At 38.0% G+C, this 20791-nt stretch overlaps 1 protein-coding gene across 1 annotated transcript in view; it reads left to right on the forward strand.

Moving 5' to 3' along the window:
- The window catches only part of Ars2 (arsenic resistance protein 2), a 308719-nt gene that overhangs the window by 52744 nt on the left and 235184 nt on the right, over positions 1-20791 (forward strand). The window contains exon 4 of the mRNA XM_090386894.1: positions 208-366. Coding sequence (XP_090243020.1) covers positions 208-366 — 159 coding nt within the window. The remainder of the gene's footprint in view (positions 1-207; positions 367-20791) is intronic.

Genomic DNA, 20791 nt, shown 5'->3' on the forward strand with positions numbered 1-20791 from the left:
GCTCATTATAACCAAGTTTGACTGTACTTGATTTCACAATCATTGAAAACTTTAGTCTTTAATTTTTATTTTTATTAGATGTGCTGAGATGACCTATTGTGCTGAAAATACTGAGATTTTTACTATGTAAATAAAATGGTGTCCAAAATGGTGTGCATTTGTGTATGTGTTTCATCATAATGAATATTTTTACTATTTCTTTACTAGGGATGACCGAGGGTATAGTGGCTATGACATGGCATACCATGGTGGTGGTGGTGGAGGTGGTATGATAGGAGGTCATCCAGGTGGATGGGGTGCTGCTATTTCACCAGAAATTGGGATTTTGCATGGACATGGCTTTGGAGGACCACAGGGTCCTCAGAGGTATGTTTTATATAAACAGTTTTAATTATGTACAGTAAACCCCCACTATTCGCGGGGGTTACATTCCTGAGAAATGTTGCGAATACCGAAAATGCGAATACTGAGTTATGGCACCCATAGTAATAAAGGGGTTCCGTTCCAAAGTATGAAATGTATAAGAAAAACTAGTCTAAAATTGTGTCTATGTATGTATTATATGTACCTTCATAATATGACTATGTACATAGACAGTACATAGAGCGCCTCTGTAGCCAGGTGGGAAGGAGCAGCAGTGCGTAGCACACGCTTCTTGATTAGACCGGGGTTTGAGCCCGTCACCACCAAATACGGAGGATGCCGTAAGGTCAGGGAATGACCACCGCATATCCTGGAGCAATATGGCCTTAGTTGCTAATGCTCCTAAAAACCAAATAATAACAACAACAACAACAACAACAGTACATAGTGATATGCAAGCATATGGCATCAAAATGAAAATAAGAAACAATTTAATATTAAATGTAATATTTATTAGAAATGTCAAACAAATCTTTCAAACCAGCTCCTTTGCTAGCAAAAAAAACTTATCCCACCAGTGCTATCACCAGTTTCGCTAAAGTGTTGATAAAGGAGTTTTGCCTTTTCACGAACGATGAGTGAACTTAACGGAATTTTATTTTGAGTTCGGTCTTCTATCCACAGATTTAAAGCCTTTTCCATTTTTTCTAATTTAACATCACGAGTTACAGAGCAAATTTTTGAAGCAATTAGCACGTTTTCACGGACACTACGGCGAATTTTTTTCTTCCGATTTCTTGATTGATCGTACCGTTGACTCATTGATTTTATGTTTTGCCACTCAGGAGACACTTTCACCATTAGAAATTTTATTTAATAACTCAATTTTATTCGCTAATGTCATCACCTTTGATCTTCTCACATTTCCCTTGTTATTCGTAGCCATATTTTTGTAGGGGTTAGAAAGAACTTGTCCACAATAAAGTCACTTTCTTCCGTTAACACACTCGAGAAAGTCTGTTTTACACTACAAAATGGTAGATTTATCAATTTTGTAAGCATATCAATGTATAAATTGATAAATTTATTCAATTTATAAGCGTATAAATTAAAAACAAACGACGAAACCTTCCACGACAAGCACATAACACATACTGAACAAGGATTAGCGAGAAACATCCACACTCGCGATTTTGTCATCCCTCACCCCCCACCCACTGAACGCTGTTTTGACCGGGAAAGATAATTTTAGTCACGCCCATGTTTTTTTATGGCGGAAAATGTTCACGGTGCTTTAAAATTCACATTTGTTTAGGTTTCATTTTATATTAAATCGGCGATCGCGAATACGCGAAACCGTGAATACAGATACCGCAAATAGCGGGGGTTTACTGTATTTAGAAAAGAATAGAATGATGAAGTAAGTTGTGGGACTTAGAATTATATGAAAGTTCTTTTTAGTAATATATATTCAAAAAATAATTTTCTGTAGAAAGCATTTTAGTTCAGTTATCATTTATTTAAACTTTTGCATGTTGAGCAATCTAAAACTCTAAATATCAGCTTCAGGTCATGTTTATGTAGATCATTAATTCCATTACATAATGATTGTTCACTTATGTTTTAGTTTTGTTCTAGTACAAAGTCAAGTTTTAGTAAAAAAAAGTAAAGTGCAGCCATTATCAACCCACTGCAGGATGGGAGCCTCCTCAACAATTCATGCTGAGGGAAATGGACCATAATCTGCCACGCTGGTCCAGTGCGGGTTGGCAGATCGACCGTATTCAGCAGTCAGGGGCTTGAACCCCGGTCTACTCAAAGAGCGTGTGCTACTGCACTCCCGCTCCTGCCCACTTGGCTGCTGTGTATCTTGTCTGGGAGCAACTGTTTTGTCCAGTCAAGCTGGACAAAACAGTTGCTCCCAGCTGGACTTCCCCTCTTCTACTTTGCAAACCCATTTATGCTTTAATTTAATGTTTTTAATAAGAAACTAATCAATATTTTTAATTTCTTTGTACTATATATTTCATAGCAAATTGTTTTGCAGTATTTTTCACCATTTAGATAAATGTAAGCCACAAATGAATGATCAGTAAGGTTGTGATTCATTTTACTTTTAACTTATTTCCTTGTTTTACAAATTGCATTTATTTACATTGAATAGTACAATAACCACAAGATTCATATAGTACAATATTTCATTGATTATTAGATGTGGAAGCCAATGTTAAGAAAACAAAGCATACTACACTGAGTGGACAGAGATCATGGGATACCTACCTAGTAACAGGTAGGCCTATCTTTCCCCCTGGATAAGGGCAGTCACACGGCAGGGCACTGAGTCTTCCAGTTCACGAAAGCATTCCACAGGTATTTCCATCCATGCTTGCTGCACCGCTGCCCATAATTCTGGCATATTCCTGGATGGAGGATACAAAGCTTAAATGGACCTTTCACATCATCCCAAAGATGCTCCACAGTGTTAATGTCTGGTGAATGGGGAGGCCATTCCATGGTGATAAAATATGTGGAATACTGTTGGAACCATGTTCCATTCACCACTGCTCTGTGGGTAGGTGCATTGTCCTGCTGAAAGAGTCTGTTGCCTTGTGAGTGCACGATTGACCACAAAGGGATGTAGATGGCCTGCAAAGATGGTAATGTGACCTGAACCAGAGATGCATCTAGACGTACCAGAGCTCCCAATGTGTGCCAATTTAACACACCCCAGACCATTACCGACCGTCCATATGCCTGAATAGTTCCTTATTGACATGACTGGTGCATAGCTTTGTGCACCCTCCTGCTCACTCAAAATAATTGGAAACGGGACTCATCGGAGCAGGAGACCCATCTCCAATCATCCAAAGTCCAGTGCCACTGTTCTTTCGCCCGGTTGAGGGGTAGAGTCCTGTGTCATGGTGTTGGCAATGGGACTCTGGTAGGTCGGCAGCTCCCATAACCTATTGCAGCTAATGATCGCATGTGAATGCAGTGTACCTATATACCTGCCAAGCAGTGGGTTTGTCCACTAGTGAGAGGGGCGACAGTGTTGCATTGCCTAGGAACCAGGTATCTCATAAATTCTGTCCTTTCAGTGTATATGAGGGAGGGTTGAAAAGTTTTTAACCCAGTATAGTTCACAAAGGTTTTCATGAAAGACAACATTGCCAATCTGTGCTGTGACTCTTGTGTGTTCTCAGAAAATTTCAGGTTTGTAATTATATTCCTTTTTACAGATGGTGTTGAAGTATCGTAAGTGAATGAAGATTGCAACTGTTGAGAGAATCAAGCACTGTGCAGTCATTGAGTACTGTAATTTAAAGGGAATATCACCAATAGAAATTCATGAAGACATGCAGAAAATCTTCTCCTTTATGTGCCACAGTCAAAAACTGGGTTGTTGAATATAAGTGTACATGAGACAGTGTTCAAAATGCACCCCACAGTGGGAGGCCTGTTGCTGTCGACACTTATAAATGTGGAAACCATTCATGACCTGATCCAGGAAGACTACAGAATAATGTTGAAGCATGTTGAGACAATGTTCAACATCTCCCATGAGCGAGTTAACAATATTGCGGTGAATGTTTTAGGAAGGAAGGTTTCTTTGAGGTTGGTCACTAAAGCACTAAGGCGCCTCCGTAGCCAGGTGGGAAGGAGCAGCAGTGCATAGCACACACTTCTTGATTAGACCGGGGTTCGAGCCCGTCACCACCAAATACGGAGGATGTGGAAAGGTCAGGGAATGACCACCGCATATCCCGGAGCAATGTGGACTTCGTTGCTAATGCTCCTAAAAACCAAATAATAACAACCACAACTAAAGCACTGATTGCAGAAGCGGGAAATGGCGAGGTGTTGTCATGAGATTGTGCATCATTTTGAAGCTAACGAAGCTCGGTTTACGGCCAGTATGTCACTATGGATGAAACGTGGATGCATAACTTCGATCCTGAACCTAAGGAACAGTCGAAACAGTGGAAACATCCCACTTTTTCTCCTAAAAAGTTTAGTTCAGAAGTAGACTGGAAAAGTCATGGCATCCATCTTCTGGGATGCAGGAGTGATAATAGTTGATTTCCTTAAACGGGGTGCCACTATAAGCTGAGTATTATTCTAACTAACAGTTGTTTTGATGAGGAATTGAAGCTGAAGAGCTGTGGGAAATCAACCAAAGGAGTCATCTTGCATCAAGACAATGCACTGGTGAACGCAGCACATGTGACTCACACAACACTTGTGTGACGTGGGTTCGAGCTATTACAGTACCTGGCATCTCCGTAGCCTAGTGGGAAGGAGCAGCAGTGCGTAGCACACGCTTCTTGATTAGACCGGGGTTCGAGCCCGTGACCACCAAATACGGAGGATGCGGAAAGGTCAGGGAATGACAACCACATATCCCCGGAGCAATATGGCCTTAGTTGCTAATGCTCCTAAAAACCAAATAACAAACAAACATTACAGTACCTGCTCTACTCACCGGATTTGGCTCCATTGAACCGTTTTCTATTTCCAAATCTCAAAAAGGACAAAATTCGACAGTGACAATTCTGACAATGCCCTCAACAACTGGTTTGAGTCAGAATCTTTTGAATTTTATTTGAACAGGTTATGAATTCTAGTAGATCATGTCAGAAAGCTTTGACTTAAGGGGGGGGGGGTGGGCTACGTTGAAAAATAAATGGATTTTCAGAACTTTCCAGCATTCCTTCTATGAGAAGCTAGAAACTTTTCAATCTCCCCTCATACAAACCAATTTTAACCTTTTCTAGAGTATACGGGTAAATTTATGTTTTCCACAATCATTTCATACATAGTTCAAATAATTCATCTGTTAACATATAAATTGTTTTGAAATCATCCAGTATATGCTGCATTTTATTTTTGTTTCCAACTAATAGTATATACAATTTTAATAGATGGTAACACAAAAATAGCTTTGAAATCAGAGGAGCAGCAGTTTACACCTGTGTGCTGTTTTGTCCAATTTGTGAAGTTGAAATTCTCTGGAATTCAGTTCTAGAAATTGTATCGAGTGATGAATGAAGAGATATGTAGGATATTACTATATTAAAAAAAGATAACCACATTTTTTTTGCAAATTTTTAGTGTTTTTTATTTTAATTTAAAAAAATTTTAATTGAATTTTTTTATAATTTTTTAAATTAAAATTTTAGCATCTTTTAAAAATTCTGATTATATTTTTGACAGTAATTTCATCCTAACGTTGAGCAATCAGGTCAAAATAAGAATAAATTAATATTTAACATTTTTGCAAGGTTGCACACACACACACACACACGCACAAGCGTACACATATATTTATTGTTTTTTCATGTAGGGGAACAAGGCAGTACGAATTTATACATAGTCCTTTCATACTCTTTTGAAGGTAGTTTCAATGCAAGATCAAAAATTCATGTTTGTATTTGTGCAGATTTTCTTGAAACTCTCCAGAGAAGTGCTGCCATCTATCAACTGTGTTTTCAAGTAATGCTAGCCATGTTTATATTTATGATAGATTCAAAAATTGACATAGGAGGCTGTATTGTTTCAACAGGATTCAACATACCAATACTTTACACCAGCTAAAATTTAAGAAATTCTTTGGAATTGTGATCCAGAAGGAGGTTCTATCACCTTCTGAACTTACTGTAGGTACCCATGAAGCAATGCACCTGGATCCAAACTGATGAAACTGAATCATTTGTCATTGTGTACAAACTTAAAAATTCCTTGAAGAAATTTACTCTGTGTGACATACTACGGTTCAAAACCAACTTTCAAAAAGGGTTAAAAGCATTTAGATGCAAAGTTTTAATTTTTACAATTTTTTAAAAATTGTCTTAAAAAAATTCATGCCACAGAGCTAGTTGAAAGCTCACTTCCATGAGCTCATGAACTCATTGCTTCTTCTTCCCCAAGGAGAAAGCTGAATTGTTATTTTTCTAATAATTTACTTTTGTAACTTATAATAATAATAATTGGTAATTTGCATAAAAATGACTAAATGAGATGTTGTAGTACTCTTCACCACTTGATTAATCTTATCACCTTCTGAACTTACTGTAGGTACCCTTCATGAATCTTAGCTAGGGAGAGGCAACTAATTTTGTGATTAAAAAACTGGAAAATAATGGAAAAGTAAAGTAATGCAAGTTATATGTATATAAATATAGCAGTTTAAGTTAATGAAAGAAGGCATCAAATGGTTTCTTTAATGTCTTCCTCAAATGAGAGGTTGAAAGATGTTATTAGTTTATGTAAAAGATAAGAGGTGTAGGTGCAACAGCACTTGATGTAGTGGAGGTACAAATTGACTCCACGAATTTTGTGATTAAAAGTTGCTTATCTTTAATTTTGATTTCTTTATATAGTTCTTTATTAGGACTACAGCCTTTTTTAGGTGTATTAGCATATATGCACAAAACACTTGGTGTCATCCTTGTGTATGCCATCCGCATATAACAGCCCAATCCTGGTGGATGGATTTTCATGAAATTTTGTGTGGCTCTTAGGAAGATTTGTCAAACCACCCTATATTTCATTAAAATCGGGGCAATGCAGTTTCTGCAATGTTTCTTTGTCCATCTATCTGTATGTAATAACTCAACTCCCAGTGGATGTGGATTTCCATGAAATTTTTTATTTGGCTCTTTTAGAATGATTTTGCAAATTCTCCCAAATTTGATTAAAGTCAGACCAATAGAAATCTATCAGTTATTGCTTATTTTCAGTAATATCACATAGGTGATAGTGTATATATGGTTCGCTCATAAAATGCTTTTTTTTCCTTGTTATCAATCATAAATTGTTATTTGCTAATGTGTCTGAAATGTAATGCACTGCATATATTTAACTTAATCTTTATGGTTTTAAATGGCATCCACTTTTTTATAATAATTATTGTTAATTATTGTTTAATATAAATTAATATTTATATTAATTTATATTAATTATTGTTGTTAATTATTGTTCCATTTCTCTCTTGTTCCTCTCTACTTACCTTTTTTTTTTGTTGATAAAGGTTAAATAGATATTCACTGAACAGTTGCTCCTGTAGTTTTTGAATCCTTTTCCTCCAATATTCTTGACTAGTTCAAAAACCCTCACTACCTCTCCTTTATAATAGGAAATCTTTGAAGATCTTTGATGCATTCTGGCCAGAGTTTCTTCCAGAAATTCATCATGGTCAGATGTGGTAAACATTCACTTCATCCAGGATGCTTTCATCATTGTCAGAATATTAAAATCTTTCCAGAAATCCTTAACAGTTAACAGCAGGATCAGCTTCAGTTGCTTAAAAGATATGGCTATCACTAATATTTTACTGATAAAAATTGAACTCCGCAACATTGGCCTAGCAACAGTTTGCCATACTGTATGCAGAAACATTATCTTTAAATATATATATATATATATTTTTTTTTTAGTTATTGGACAGTACTAGGTTTGCCCAGCTTATATTTACATGTAAGCTACTGTATTAGTATTAGAAACCAATTAAATAAATCAAAATTATTTTATTATATAGCATAAAAGTGTGTTTTCTCTTTTAATATTGATAAATTTAAATCTTGATAAATAATAAAGAGTTATGCTGATATTTAAACTTTTTTTTAATGTTTTTTCCCTCTCAACTTATCAAATATCTTATGAATATAAACTCAATTCATTCTCTGCAAATAAACAAAATCTAGTTACTGAATGGTAAAACTGGAAAGTTAAAACCACTAATATGCAACACTGCAGTTTTCATAAATGAGAGTTCACATTTACAATTATATATGGGATCACTTTCTGATAATTCTTTTTTTAATAGTTTTGATGGATACAGTTTTTCCAGTAACCCTAAATGGTAAATTCATTCTCAAGTGATGTCTTCATATGGTAAACATAATCTGTCTTAAGAAAATGAAAGCCTCTTTCCCCTAACTGTAATTTCTATGAAAGTACCAAGACATTATTAGTCATTACTTCTTAACTTTAAGATTTTTAATAGCAAGCAGAGAATGAAAAAGATCTTGTGGGGGGGGGGGGGTAATTGTGCAGTCAGGTATGGAGTTCTCTGAGTAGTTTAGACAAGCTGTCAGGACAGTCCATGATATACAGTAATTTTTGCCAGTAGAGATAAGGAGGTGATTATACTGTTGAATAAGGCAATGGTTAAGTCACATCTTGTGTATTACATACAGGTCTGGAAGCCTCATTTACAGAAGTGTGGATTTGTTGGAGGTGCAGAGAAGAGCAACAAGATTAATGAGAGGGAATCGGGGGGTATTTTTACTAGTTAAGGCTTTTTAAAAATCCTCTGATGGTTTTCTTAGCTGTTAATTATTGTTCCATTTCTCTCTTGTTCCTCTCCACTTGCCATTTTTGTTGATAAAGTTTAAATATATATTCTGCAAATTGCAGCATCTGGACACTAGACACCTGTGAGGAGATCTGACTGAGGTATTGTAAGGCTCTGAATGGATCGAGTAAGCATTGAGCCAATGGAATTCTTCCTCTTGTTCAAACTGCACTCATGAGGAAGCATAAATTTAAATTCAGTAGGACGGTTGCAGAATAGTTGTGTGGAAATTTGTGTTCAGCTGGTGGGTAAGTAGTTGGAATAAATTCAAGGAAGAACTGGACAGACTGTTAGAGGAAATGGACAGGTGATATGGGAAGTGCTGGTTTTTTTTTGGTTGATGCTGCAGTACAAGCTTTCTTGCTTTGCTTGTCACTACTAATACTAATCTTTAGCATTAGCCATACAAGGCAAGGAAGCTAAGAGACTTTTGTTGCACCAGTAAAAAAAAAAAAAAAAACTAAATTAATGTGTTGTCTCTTTCCTTTGTATCAATCCAGAGCTGGTCTCTGAATTTCCCCAAACTGTCTGCCTCAGTTATCCCTCTTTATAAGGTGATGATTAGAATGCATTTGGAATATTGTATTTAAGTCTGGAGACCACACCTAAAAAGAAGACAGAACTTCTGGAGAGGCTTCAGAGAAGGGCAATCAGATTGGTGATGGGTGCAAAACAATGCAGATATGATGACCAGCTTAGAAGGTGTGGACTGCAAACTTTGACAACTAGACATCTAAGAAGAGATCTAATTAAGGCAATGAAAAGATCGGCTGTTCTTTCTTGTGGATGAAACACAAACCAGGAGGGATACAAATATAAAATCTCAGCATAAAGATTGGATGTCATGAAGTTTCACTTACAAGCAAGTGGGTTTTGAACATTGCAATCAGTTGCCTCCCAGTGTGGTAGGGGCAGTGAATCTAAGTTTAAAGCACAATTGGATGATAACCTTGTGGGAATGGAATTTGTATGAATATTCTGTTTTGTTTAAATTTATTTTTTTTTTTTTTTTGACTGACACAGAAAACGTTTTCTTCCTTGCATCATTCAGCCTTACTAATACAAATTATCCATGGAGGCAACTTATTCCACTTTGACTAAAAAAAAAAAAAAAGCTTTTACAATCCAGTCTGTATAATTCTTCCCCTTAGTTTGAATTTGAATTTATTCCTTCTTGTTCTAGCATAATTTAATACCATGGTAATTTCTCCCTCATTCATTTTAGTATTTTCTCTTGATGTAACCCCAATTTGATCCCCTTTAGGATACCTGGTTACTAAGTTCTGTAGCCCACTTATTCAGGGTCTCTTCTCGTATGGGTGTCTTTTAGCCAACCTCACTAGGTGCATTACTCCAACTTTGGACTTTTCCAGAATCCCACTTTTTTGCATGTGGTTTCCAATATGTGGTCATAAAGGAAGGTAATGAACCACTAGGTTGCAGTGGTCATAATTCAGTGACTTCTTAATTTATGCAAGGATTACGTTCCAAAACGTCTCGCACAATTTGAATTCACACATAATGTAACTGATCAACAAAAAATGCAATAATAGGCCTATAAGAGTATCTCTTGCATCTAGCTAAGTTACCCCTACTGGTGCATACCATTCGTTTTCTTTGGTTGGAAGCCTGGACACTCTAATAAAGAAAATTATGAGCAACCAAAGAGATTCACTCATTTTTATCAATTTCTTATTTTATTTATTTATTATTATTTTTTTTTATACAGTAAGAAAAAGTATGTTTGCTATAACCAACATATACAGAGTATAACACAAACAACAATTGAGAGAGAGAGAGAGAGATTGGGGCGGAGGGTTGCCTTAGGCAGATTGATGACAGGGATCATCATGGTCAAATTCTGTTCCCTCGGATTTGGACATGATAGGTGGGGATGTTACGCTAACCCAGGAGGTGGGAGGGTTCACTTGATTGCTTGAAAAAGGAATCCAGAGTTAGTTGCTGTGCACATTGTCTCTTCTCATGCAACAACTCATAGTAGCAACCAAGTTCTAGCATAACTTTTGTTGCATTTTTGAGCTTCATTCAAGATTAGGGTCCTCATCAGCTAACACATTTAGGTCTTCATCTATAACATTTAATGCTTTCAATATTCTTTTACTATCAGGCTCTGTTCTTCTTTAACCTCTGGGCTTTCACTCACTGCTGCCACCTCCTTTTGAATGCAATGCTGCTCCAGTGCAAACAGATCTTCATTTGCCAATTCTTGATGATGCAAATCATCAGTTGCTCCCACTTCGGTGACCCTTATCTTTTTAGCGAGTTTCACGAATTTGTCTTTAGTTTGTGCATCATGTTCATCGGTATCAGAGCCTTTGAAGGAGTTGCTAAGATCTGGACATAACTTATGCCATGAACTTTGAATACAGTTATGTGGAATTTCATGCCATGCAGCATCAATGAATTTTAAAGCATCTTTTATATTGAAGACTCACCAATATTTCTGCACACTCATCTGTTCACGGTCAGTCTTGTCAATTAGATCAGCCAGAATGCATTTTAAATACTGAGCCTTAAAAGGTTTAATCACATGTTGGTCCATAGGCTGGAATTATATTTGTCAGAAAAAAACAGTCTTGATATTGGAACAGACACCAGCAATACTAGGTAGATGAATCAAGGTGCCAGACCCTGCCAAGATGGTGGCCTTAAGGCAGTTAAGAGTTGATATAATAATACCGATGTTATTATGATATTATAAAGTTGACTACTGGGTAGATGGCTTGTGGCATTATCAAGAATAAGTAAGATGTTGAATAGAATTCCTTCTGCCTTGCAATACACTTCCAGTTCTGGTCGTAACTGTAATCCAAATAACTTCTGAAAATAAGAGCAGTCATCCACCCTTTAGGGTTTGAGTACCAGTGCACAGGTGTGTATGACCTGTCGTAACCTTTAAGGGCATGAGGATTTTGATAGTGGTAAATGCACACAGGTTTCAGTTTCTATTTGGTGCTAATATAGTGCTGACCATATTAGCACCAAACAAAAGTGTTAGCTGATCTTTCACCACTTTAAAGCCAGGCATAGTCTTTTCAGCAATGGAAAAATAAGTGCAACCAGGCATTTTTTTCCAATATAAACCTGTTTCGTCGAGGTTGAATATCTGTTTGGGTATATTCCCCCTTCACTATGATTGCCTTTGCTTTCACAGGGAATGCATGCGCAGCATTTTTATTGGCTGATGCAGCTTCTCCACACGTTTTCACATTATGAAAGCCATACCGGTGAAGAAAATTTGCAAACCATCCTGAACTTGCCGAAAACAGCTTAAATTCCCCATCTTCATGTTCTTTTAAATTATTATAAAGGCTATGAGCTTTCTCATGCACTTGCGCTAGGCTAATCTTATCGTATTTTTTCTTTTGGTCATTGATTCGTGTAGCAAGCATTTTTTCCATGCATTCCAGCAAACTTGATCGACCAAACAACAACTTTTGTGCAGTTAAGGGCACACCATTCTTAACACTTTCTTTAATTTTATCAGCACTAACTCGAATAGTACGTAATGTACTCTCACTCAGACTTGGAGCATGTTTAATGCATACTGTGCTCTCACCTCGTTTGTTTGTAGTGGCTTAAGCACTTCGAGTTTCATTTCATTTGAGCGCTTACCATCATTTCCACTAGAACAACGAATATGCTTACTAGCCATAAGGGTAATAATAAAAACAAAATGAGCACAAAAGAAAAAAAATATATATGCACTTCCAATAGACCGCCATTCAGCAATCTTCAGCAAAACAAAATTAGAAAATACCACTGGCCTCTTGTGGCACTTTCCGTGTGGTTGCCACGCATTATTTTAAATTCTCAAGTAATTTCAACCTGCATAAATCAAAGAAGTCACTGTATATTGATGTGGGATGTCCTTAAATATATAGCTGCAGTCAAGAGTATAGGGTAGGGATTTTGGTTTTGTAAATGTGACTACAGTGGTCAATTTTTGAATTCCTTTCATTGGGATCAACTGATGTTACCATTTGCAAAGATGCTCTCAAAATATGGCCTTTGGCCATAATTATGAGAGTTTGGTTCTAGGCCCATTGTTGTTTTCTATGTTTATTAATGATATTTCTGATCATTTTATCAGGTTTAATGTCCGAGTTTACAGATAATACAAAGGTTGGCAGAGTGGTTAATGACAGTAATGAAGGTAGGTATGTTGCTGCAACATCATCTAGAAAAATTAGGCAGATGGGCTGAGAAATGGCAATTGAAGTTTAACATTGATAAATGCAATGTACTGCATATGGGTAGCAGTAACCCCAGAGTAATGTATCAACTGTGTGGTAACTGAGGCTAGTGGAATATGAAAAGTTCCTGTGGGGGGTAATGTTGCATTTAGACATGACATTCTCTGAGCAGTGCAGACAAGCTGCCAGGACAGCTCATATGGTTTTGTCAATGCTGTACATGAATTTTGTTAGTGGAGACAAAGAGGTGATTATTCCATCATAAAAGGCAATGGTTAGGCTGCATCTGCAACAGGTCTGGAAGCCTCATTTGTGGAGGGATGTGGACCTGTTGAAACGAGTACTGAGAAGGTCAAAAAGGTTTGTCAGGGACATTCAAAAGGGAACTCTTACTAAGAAAAACTTCAGTTCTGCAAATACAGCATCCATTATTCCAAGTGTGGTCTTTCAGTTGCCGTATACAGTGAAATTATAACTTCTTGTTTATACATGCAATTGTTTGATAAACCAACTGCACATTATACAAAGGGTACTAGGAAAGTTTTGCAATACGACGCAACAATGAATCACAGGAAGCTGCTTGTTGCTGCATGTTGAGACATGTTCATACGTGCATAGTAGCCACCGCGCCAAGTCAACGGGCTCAGTTATTCATTAGTAGTGAGAGTGTAAAGTGCTTGCGATGGCATCGTGGTCACGAAATGAGATAAGGACAGTTTTGCGGTATAATTTCGTGCGTGGTTTAACCATAGACCAGTGCTTAGAAGAAATGACTCTTGCACTAGATGATGATTGTCCACATCGTACAACGATATTCAGGTGGTATAGAGAATTCCAAAGGGGAAATTTCACTCTGGAGGATTCTGAGAGGACGGGAAGGCCACGAACGTCAGTTACGGAGGAAAACGTTACTGCTGTGAGGAAAATGCTTGACAAAAACAGGCGAGTGACCTACCAACAGATAGAGGATACTTTGGGCCTAAATGCACCAGCAATTCGTTCGATTCTGCAAGATCATTTGCACGTGAAGAAACTTTCTCTCTGGGTGCCGCATCAACTGACTGAAGAGCAGATGACACGACGTGTGACTTGGTGCCAGGAGAGGTTAAAAAAGTTTGATAAGGGACAATCTCGGTATGTGAACAACATCGTGACAGGTGACGAGACTTGGCTGTACTATTACGATCTGCCGACCAAGGCTCAAAACAAAGTTTGGGCTTTTGATGATGACGACACACCCGTAATTGTCAGAAAATCCTGATCTGTAAAGAAGAAAATGATAGCCGTATTTTTCAAATCGAGTGGAATTGTGGAACGTGTCGTTTTGGACACACAGAAGACAGTCACAGCTAAGTGGTATACTGAACAATGCCTGCCTAAAGTCATTGGATCTATGAAGAACCTGCGGCCAAAGTCAAGAATGGACACCTGGTACCTCCATCACGATAATGCTCCAGCTCAACGCACCAAAGCCTGCACCGAATATTTGACCACGACAGGACTGAAACTTCTCGAGCACCCTCCCTACAGTCCAGACCTTGTTTCCTGCGACTTTGCACTGTTCCCGCATGTGAAAATGAAGCTAAAAGGGAGGCGGTTTTCCAGTGATGAGGACCTTCTACGGGCTTGGGACGAGTGTGCTTTACTCCCTAGTGAAACTTGGCAGAACTGGTTTAAAGATTGGTTTCGGAGGATGGAGAGGTGTATTGAATGTAGAGGAAATTACTTTGAAAAAATTAAATAAACAAAGCTGTATTGCAAAACTTTCCTAGTACCCTTTGTGGGCCCTTACCATTGCTTGTCTCCAGTGCACTAAGAATTTCATATCTGCCTTTGTAACTCTCCCAAATTGCTTTCTTCCTCTACCTTATTAACTCAACCTCCACATTGCATAAGTTATTTTAGGGTTTTAGCATTAAAAAGTTGTTGTCATTTATCCGATGATAAATGGCAACTACTGAAGAATGAGTTGTCCTGAAGCACTGCTTGATACTGGTTATTAACCACTCTCCCAATCTTCACATTATCTGCAAATTTTGATATCATGTCCTGTACCTCTTCACCAATATCATTTAAGAAAATCAATAACAAGAGCAGTCCAAACCAATATCTAACACTAGTCTGTTAGATATTGGCTTGGCTATACACTTCTGAAGAGTAACTGTTAATTATAAGCCATTGTCTCCTGTTGTGTAGCCATCCCATAATCACTCTAAGGATTTTGCTTGTAATCTTATGTTTCAACGTATATTGCAATATTTCAATATAAGTTAAAACATAATTACCCACTCATTCTTTGAACCACCTTTATGAATTGGAAATACTTTGCTTCTCCAATCAAAGGGAATCACTTTTGATTTTAATTTGCACCTCTCAGAATTTCCAGTGCATTAATGGTTTGATGCAGTTCCTTGCCACTTCCTTTAAAATAACTATATCTGCAGTGTACTACAGCTCTCAAAAATTTTTCTTACTTGCCTGCAGGACCAGCAGTTTTTTTTCTAGCAGTCATCTGTTATTTCAGTATTGTTGATTTTATAAAGCTCAGATTCACTATTTTCTCCTTGGTGCAAAGGGATTCATCTGCAAAGACTAATGTGAAGAACCAACGTGAATGGAAGTTAGTATTCAGAGAGAGAGTGCATGCATTTTGGTAATGGCTTAATTACTGTAAGATTTTGTTAATTGTAATGTAATATTTTGTAAAGTTAATTCTTACCTTCATGGTTGTTATAAGACCCACTTCAAGTACTTTGTCCAAGGATATCATGACTCAGATTGGAATGACTGTATGTGATTCACATTTGAGTTTGTCACTTGTGTATCCTGTGACATATATTCCAAGGTCCATCTAATAGATAATCCTAGCTCAACTAAGTTTTTTTCTTTATTCCTGATGTAAGGGGTGCACCAATCTCAAATCAGGGATGGGGTACACTTAAATAGAAAGGGTGCAAGAATATTTGCTGATGCTATCGAGGCAGTATTAGATGGGTCTAAAAACTGCTATCCTGGGAGGATACACAGACCAAAAGGTTAACGGTGGCCGCAGACAGAGGCAAAAGTGATTCTTGTACTGCTTCTATTAGAATAAGCAGCAGCATGGAAAGCAGGGCCATGGAGATTTCCATGACTGTTGGGAGTCATAGTGGAACAAATAAATACATGGACTGTGTTAGGGTAACTAAGAGTAGAAACAGGTGCATGTACACCAATGCTAGGAGTATAGTTAATAAATTTGATAAGCTTGAAGTGCTGATCAAGATATCAAAGGCAGATATTGTTGGGATATCAGAGACGTAGTGTCACACAGATATAAGCAGTGCAGAATTGGAATTTGGGGAGTACAATGTGTATAGAAAGGATAGACAGGACAGGAGGAGGGGTTATGCTGTTAGTTAAGAAACACATGAAATCTAAGGAAGTGCATCCAGTTGATGTTGGTGGACAATGCAATTTGACTCTGTTTGGTGTGACATAAGTGCTGGGAAAGGAAAAATGAGAGTAGGTGTGTGTTATAGGCCTAATGAATCTGATGAGTATAATGAGCATTGTTCAGAGAAATAGAGTGGGCCAGTAAATCAGAATGTCTTATAATGGGGGATTTTAACTTTCCAGATATTGACTGGAACTTGTGGATTGGTCACTTGCACACTAGCAAGACTTTTTTGGATTTATTGGACAACTGTTTTCTACAGCAGCATATTCGAGTGGCAACCAGAGGGAGTAATACTCCTGATCTGATTATCAGCAGTGATTATTCATGCATTAAGAATTTGCAGATAAAGGAACTGGCCCCGAGTGCCAAGCGAGTGATCTAGCGATTTACAAAGTGAATTTGAAAGAGAATTTGTAAAAGAGATTTCCGAAGGCTTTACTTTCAAAGTTATTTATTTTCTGGCTCTTTGTAAATAAAGAAGGAAGCCTCCTACAAGAAAGGAAAGACACCTTTCTTTTGTATATATAACTACTTTTCTAACACACTAACCACTAACCTTTTATCGCTTGGTCACTGGTTGCACCGCTCCTGCCTCCACGTGGCGGGGCCGGTAACCTGGGGGATAAATCAACCCTCAGGGCTAAAAGGAGCAGTAATGGAAACCAATGAATTTCCACGTCTAGAGCCCAAGAGTGCTCAATATGAAAATCATGAAACCGACCATGACTTCTCTACCTCGAAGAGAATGAAAAAAGATGCAGGCAGACAGGAATCACCAGCCTTCCTGATTATCCATTCTCTGTCGGCACAGCCTGTTAGCAAGCTCTCCCCTTTCATAATCCAACGATGCCTGAAACATGCAGCAGCATCACCAAAAATGATGAAACGTCTCCAATCCGGGGACTTGCTAATAGTGACTTCTTTCCCAAGACACTCTGAACAACTATTGAAACACACCACTTGAAGCGAAATTCCAATACAAGTCACTCCACATAACACCCTGAATTCGTCCAAGGGAGTGATTACTGAGTGGGATCTACTGAACGTGTCTGAAGAAGAAATAGTACAGGAACCAAAGACACAAAATGTAACTCAAGCAAAAAGAATCATGATACGAAAAGATGGTACCTTAGTTCCAACACGTAACGTAATTCTAACTTTCGATACACCGAATCTACCAGCATCAGTCAAAGCAGGTTACTTAAATTGCCGTGTTCGACCCTTTATCCCAAATCTCCTAAGATGCTACAAATGCCAGAAATTTGGTCACTCCCAGACAGCATGCCGTGGCGCTTCAACATGTCCAAACTGTGGCTCCACAACTCATATCCAGTCAGAATGCAAAGCACAAACTCCGCATGTCCTAATTGCAGGGGAAGCCATCCAGCGTACTCTAAAGAATGTGATCTCTGAAAGATAGGCAAAAAAATACAAAAATATAAGACTGAAAATAAAGTCTCCTATCAAGAAGCTAGGAAACAAATTAAACTAATCATGCCAAATAGCTCTTATGCCTCGGTTATCCACTCTCACCAATCAGTAGCATGTCAGACAGAAGTGTCACTCTCTCCAGATAAACCGATCGCAGACTGGGCTCGATCAATTCTTTCGACCCAGCCTACATCAAAGCCAAACACAGTAGATCAAAGTATGAATACACCTCTTACGGTTCCAACCCAAGGTAAAGTAACAGAAAAACTGCAAAAATCCGATCCTGTCGAGGTTAATCAACCAACCTCAACAAGGATGGATACTGATTATACGATTACCCAAGACCTTCTTGAATTACACGTAGATGGTGAAATGGAAGATATGGTGAAATGGAAGATAACAATAATTCAACACGCCCCAACTTCCCCAGAAAAGAAAAACCTAAACTGGATCGTCACAAACAACCCACTTATAAAAAGCAGTCAGATTCATCTCCTTCTTACAAATCCAAATAATGGAACAGATCATCCAATGGAACTGTAGAGGCCTTCGCAGTAATATCGATGATATCCATGAATTAATTCACCACTACAGACCTCTTGCAATGTGCTTTCAGGAAACGAATTTGACACCTCAGATCTCAATCAAAATCAAAAATTATACTATGTTCAGACAAGACAGAGCTGGCACTAACAGTGCACACGGAGGAGTAGCAATACTCGTGGATTCAAGCATCCCCTCCAGACTCATCCATTTACAAACCTCCTTAGAAGCTGTTGCCACTCGCGTTGTAAATGGTATTACACTGACACTGGTTTCAATCTATCTTCCACCAAATCATCAATGTACCATTCAAGAAATCGAAGATCTTGTCTTGCAGTTACCATCTCCATTTTGTATACTAGGAGACTTTAATGCCCACCATCCAATATGGGGTTCCCCTATATCAGACAGACGAGGGAAGCTTATTGAAATGTTGATAGACAGGCAAAATTTAACTTTACTAAATACTGGCACTCCCACGTATATCTATCTCCCTACAGGTTCAACTTCTACAATAGACCTTACCATTTGTTCCCCAATCCTCTTTCCAAGAATAGAGTGGGTAACTCTAAGCGATCCTTATAGCAGTGACCACTATCCCATAATCTGCAAAATTCAAACATCCTGTTCTTTCCCAACGGAAAATCCAATTAAATGGAAATTTTCAAGAGCTGATTGGACAAAATACAGAACGCACATATCATTTGACAACTACATTATTCAGTCCTGTTCCATCGACAGTGTTACTGAGCACATCACAAATCAAATTCTGACAACCGTATCTGCTACCATTCCTCAATGTCAAGTAAGAAATAGACGAAAAACAAATTACTGGTGGAATGAAGACTGTAATCATGCGAAAAAAGAGAAAAACAAAGCTTGGAACCTTTTCCGCAAACACCCAACCACCTCCAATCTTATTAGTTATAAACGTCTTAGAGCAAAAGCCCGTTTCATCAGATGTAAAGCGAAAAAAGAAAATTGGAGTAAATTCGCCTCATCAGTAAATAAAAATACCGATATCAGATTAATCTGGAGAAAAATAAAATGTTTAAACAGTAAATTCCCTTCTTTATCCATCCCACTACTGAACTGGAATGGACAGGAGCTTACTACTCCTACAGAAATAGCAAATGCACTGGGGGATCGTATTTTCTCAGTTGTCCTCTTCTACCGCCTATGATCAAACATTTCAAAAACTTAAAACGGTTGCAGAGAAATCGAGATTAAATTTTACTGGAAATTCCGCTTTATCTTATAATAAACCATTTACCATGCTTGAGCTGCAACAATCCCCTAACAACTCAAGAAACAGTGCTGCTGGCCCAGATGGGATATACTATGCAATGCTGCGAAATTTGGATCAGAGATCACTCTCCTTACTGCTCATATTTTTCAATCGAATTTTTTCCGAACATACCTTCCCAAGTTCCTAGCGTCATTCTTATGTACTAGCAATTGCAAAGCCTGGTAAAGATCATTCTGTTCCGCAAAATTACAGACCAATATCCCTTACCAGCTGTCTAAGCAAAACCCTCGAGAAAATGTTACATCGCCGTCTCACTTGGTTCCTGGAGTCCCAAAACTTGATTAACAACAACCAATTTGGATTCCGGAAAATCGAACTTCATTGGATCTCATGATCAAAACCGAGACAAACATTAGAAATGCTTTCGTCAAGAAGGAACATCTCGTAATGGTCTGTCTTGACGTTGAGAAAGCCTTTGACACTACATGGCGATTCGGCCTCTTAAAAGATCTGCATTCTCTTGGCCTGAGAGGTAATTTACCATACTTTATCAAAAATTTTCTACATCAGAGATCCTTTCAAGTTCGTTACCGGGGAACCCTCTCTAAGATCTTTACCCAAGAAGAAGGAATTCCGCAAGGGTCGGTTCTCAGTGCCACTTTATTTGCAATGAGAATGAACCATATAATTGAACTCATTCCGAAAACTGTAGATTCGTACCTTTTTGCAGATGATCTCTCAATATCCTGTCATTCTCAAAACATGCATTATATTGAACGCCAGCTACAAATATCAATTAATCGCATCCTGACATGGATGACACAAAATGGTTATAGACTGTCCAGCCAGAAATCTGCTGCCATACACTTCTGTAACAGATGCAGTATGCATCCTGAGCCTGAGCTCCACTTGAATAACCATCCTCTTCCCATAGCTAATTGTATTCGTCTAACTAGGATTATTTTTCGACAGCAAGTTAAACTTCCAAAAACACGTTGAATATCTCCGGACAAACTGTCAAAAGAAACTGAACATACTCAGAGTTTTATCAGCAACAACATGGGGAGCAGATCGTTACAGCCTGCTTCACCTATACAGAACCATAATTAGATCACTCCTGGACTACGGGGCGCCTGTTTTCGATTCTGCTAGGGAGAATGTTTTATCTCACCTCAACCCTATTCAACATTCAG

Source organism: Mastigoproctus giganteus, chromosome 12 (assembly GCF_048544385.1).
Source record: "Mastigoproctus giganteus isolate SK-2022 chromosome 12, ASM4854438v1, whole genome shotgun sequence".
Taxonomy (NCBI): Eukaryota; Metazoa; Arthropoda; class Arachnida; order Uropygi; family Thelyphonidae; genus Mastigoproctus; species Mastigoproctus giganteus.